Source organism: Nanorana parkeri, unplaced genomic scaffold (assembly GCF_000935625.1).
Source record: "Nanorana parkeri isolate BGI_ZX_2015 unplaced genomic scaffold, ASM93562v1 scaffold252, whole genome shotgun sequence".
In the NCBI taxonomy this organism is placed as follows: Eukaryota; Metazoa; Chordata; class Amphibia; order Anura; family Dicroglossidae; genus Nanorana; species Nanorana parkeri.
In genome coordinates, this window is record NW_017306520.1 from 575,016 (window position 1) to 579,188 (window position 4,173).

The 4,173-nt window shown below is 39.9% G+C and overlaps 1 protein-coding gene across 1 annotated transcript in view; it reads right to left on the minus strand.

Moving 5' to 3' along the window:
* Positions 1–4,173, minus strand: part of ITPR3 (inositol 1,4,5-trisphosphate receptor type 3) — a 218,399-nt gene that overhangs the window by 84,334 nt on the left and 129,892 nt on the right. Inside the window, 4 exon segments of the mRNA XM_018556782.1 lie at positions 1,842–1,962; positions 2,522–2,647; positions 2,765–2,890; positions 3,290–3,541. Coding sequence (XP_018412284.1) covers positions 1,842–1,962; positions 2,522–2,647; positions 2,765–2,890; positions 3,290–3,541 — 625 coding nt within the window.

Consider the following 4,173-nt stretch of genomic DNA (forward strand, 5'->3'; position numbering starts at 1 on the left):
GGATCAGCCGAACATGCTCAGCATGTTCGGCTGACCCGAAGTGCAGAAGGAGTTCGACTCAGCCGATCCAACATCTGGATCGGCTGAGCCGAACCTCCGGCAGGCTTCTCACTGCTGTTCGGGCTATTCTTAAAGATGCCGAACAGCAGTGAGAGAATAGCCGAAGGCCGCCGAGCGGCATTTGGCTCGGCTGTTCTGCTCGGCCCCTCAGAGGTACCGAGCAGAACAGAAAAAGAGTGAAAAAAGGTAAAAAAAGTAAATAGAAAACGATTGTGCAGAGCTAGCAGTGACAGCTCGCTCCGCCCAATAGTTTCCTATTGTCCGGCGTCTCTGCTGCTGTAAAAAAAAAAATAGAAAAAAAAACTCTCCCGGGCACTCCGGGAGTCTCCTGCTCCCAGCCGCCCAGGAGAGAAGCACTGCTGTGTCTTTTTTTTTTCTTTAATCTGACACGAGCGATGTCAGAATAGAAAAATAAATAAGTAAATACATTTTCCCATTGAAAAGCATTGGTACATTACTATTGGCTATTTCAATTAGCAATAGCCCATAGTAAACTAGCATTGTACCCGCCCTCTGCTGATGCACCTGATGGAGAACTGCAGCAGAGGGCGAGTACAATGAGAGTTTGCTGTTTGGAGATCAGTGTCCCTGGTTAGTGGCTCCGCCCAGCTGTCAGAAGCAGGCTGTCGGCCAGCCGCTCGGCCAGCTTCGGCTTTCAGCACGGCTCAGCTGAGCCAATGCATATGCGTTCGGCTCGACTGAGCCGCTCGGCCATGATCGGGAGCTGTACGGGCTATTCTGAATAGCCCGTACAGCACCCCTTCGGTTCTACTGAACCGAAGGGGTCCTGGGGCCGAAGCTAGCCGAAGGATCGGCCGAAGATACGGCCAGATCCTTCGGCAGCTTCGTGAATAGACCCCCTAGATGACAATAAACAATTTATTTTGGGTACTGGCACGAGAAAAGACGTACCTATAAATACCTATTAATGACACAGCTGCTTAAAAATCAGCAGAATATCTGAAATGTTAAGTAACTCTAGGACTTTGTGCTGTCCATTAATTTAATACATATTCAGAATGACAGAGGATGATTTGTAGCTTGCCAGGAAATGCAAATAGTGGAGAGGGTGTACATATTACCATGCACTCTCTAAAATGGTTATATTAAACTACAAAACTACGCACTATATTATTGTGCCTTGGGGGGTCTAGAATGAAGCCCCTGTTCCCCTGGTTCTTCTGTAAGCCATACAGCTACTGTATACAGTTTTAATATTGTGTTTTTGCATAATATTTACATAAATACATAATTTATAGATTTTGTATCACTGGTGTTTCTTGATGTTTTTTATTTAATTAAGCTAAACTTTGAAAGAAAGCTAAAGACTGTAGGTATTTTATTATTCTACATATCTATAGCTGATTGAATACAAATCAAGCTTATGCTCCAAGGCAGTGCAGAGTGCAGTTGTAATGTAGAAACTGCAGTAACTCATAACACACATACCCAAGCAGACACTTAATAGCGAAGCCTATACTCTTTAAAGTGAACTGTACAATGAAATGGTTACATTAGCCTGATATGTAGTAGAAGCATTTATAAATAAACGATGAACCTAGTATAAAGCGCTATCCCTAGTTAGACATGGTTCATTGTCACTTTTTTTTTTGCAACAAAACATTTTAAAGGTATATTTTTGTATTTCATTTTCTGCTTGTTCATGAATAAGTAATTTACATGCATACTGTCTGCTTAATGATTCCTTAAAAAAAAAAAAAAAGCTAGAGGTATCACCATTAATCAGTAAATATAACTATTGCTGAATTTTATGTCCTTACCAACCATGGCCAGGGCCCGTATACATGCCTCTACTGAGCTCTTATGCTGCTGCTGAAGCCAAGCACACTCAAGAAGACGAGTAGTGGACTGGAGTAACTGAACAACTATAGCTTGATGAGTCTAAAATAAATGAATGTCAGTCAATAAATTCTTCCCACAGCATATTTTACAAAAAGACTGCCATTTATACATATACATAAAATGTCAGAATGAATAAGCATATTTTTCAAATTGACACTAATTCAAGTAGATTAACACAAAATGGTACATTGTTCTAATCTATTATCTACATTTAGACAGTAAATAATTTTATCTTGAGATGAGTAGATAAATGCTAAACGAGTAGATAAGAATGTTTTTAAAAAAACATTATCTTAAGCAATAATATTGTGTATTGGTTTAAAATAAATAATTGGTTTACTTACACTTTAAATAATAGGCTAAGGACTGATGGACTGATGGTGTTGATGAGCTTAGGGCTGTGTAAATAAACTTGCTTTTGACATCAGTTTAAGATGCTTCTGAGATAATTCAGAATTTATTGACAGGTGCATTAGACCTAGAGTTGACCTTCGCCTTTCCCACAGACTTGAGTGAGAAGAGAATCAATTCTGATTCAAACATAAGCCTGTTGATCAAGCACTTAGTGGAATGGAAACCAACTTTGATAGCCACGTACCTGCAGTGAAGTGCTGTTTTCTGAAAATGGGGAGTTAAAAAAGGACCTTATTGTCTCCAAGACCACAGTAAGAACATACTTCTCCAAGGTGGCATCAGGCAGACGCTTCTCACGTTTATTACATACCTGTCAAATGAAAAAATTATTGAGACATTCCATCAACAATTTATGATATTTACTTGTAGGTGTCCTTGAGCTCAAATAGAGCAAAACCAGAAATACCATTAAGCCTTTTACACTTACGCGTGCCATATCTAAGATGAAGTTTTCAAAGAGTGTCCATATGTGATTGCTGGTATAGATTTCCTTCATTTCTACCTCGGTATCCACATAACAATGGTTCACAAAGTTTACATAAGACATTTTCACCTTTAAAAGAAAAGACCTTAGTCTTGCAAAAAATCTCACATCAGAAATCAGGTCATGTCCAATTATGTTTACATTGTATGAAAAAGTTGGAACAAATGATGAAAAAATGTAAAATTACCGGGAACACATACATATTCTATGCACAAATAGCCCTGATGAGAATAATATGCAGGACATCAGTGTTGCAAAATAGGAATGTTAATCCTTGAATCCACGTGTGAAAACATTATTGGCCCAGGGTATTATGCTTGACATCCTTTCAAACCTTATTTTGATATCAAAGAGATAGCATATATCTTGACAGTATGTGTAATATACCAGCTTTTTGTTAATAAAGTGCAAGTTTAATTCAATATTTCTCATAAGAGAAAATGGCAAGAAGACTACAGTTATTGTTACCTCTGTGATGCAGTCCTCATGGGTCACCACTCGTACAACGTCCTCCAGGGGCAACAGAGATGTGCACTTAATCTCAGTGTAAACATTCTTTCCCTCAGCACACGCAGCAAGAAGATCAACCAGTGAAATGTGGTACATAAGGGGACTGTTGTCTTCCACGCCTTCACGAGCAGCGGCCATCAAATCCAGCATTGAAGCAAATGATGCCTTGTCATTGTAGAAGACTACCACATCATCTCCTGCATTGGTCAGCTGAAGAAAAACAAGCATGTTTAATGTGTAGACAATCTAGTCAGTGCTTAAAACTAACATGGTATAATGGATTCTCCCTAAAAATCTGTCAGAGGTCAGAGAGAAGTTTATAAAAGTCACCTACCTTCTCTAAATTCCAGCACTAGGACACGTGCTGCTGAACGGTTGAGTATAATACCTCTTTTATTGCAAGGGACCTCCATTTTGATTGTTCTAGGTATTCATGGCAGAATCACTTAAAAGCCCCCCTCCCCTTCCCGACTTTTAGTCACCCTCACAGTGCTCCTGGGCTGCTCCTTCCTCTATCATAGCCAACACAAAATATCCTGTGTAAGCTCTATGTATAATGGTGTTGATGCTTACAAAGGGATGATAATGTCAACCCCCCATGCCTGTCATGAGACAGTGTTTGGGCCCTGTTATTGGCTGCTTAGACCGAGCACTGCATCATGAGAGCAGTTCACATACTCCCCTACACTCAGAAGCACATGCAGTTGTGACGGAGAAAAGAGTGGAAGGTAAAACGTGGGTCAGGGGTGGGCTAACAAGAGACTGTGTTACTTTGCTGTGATTGAACTTCAATATGTAGGGAAATGTTATTGTACATTTTAAGTGTACATATAGTGTGTATA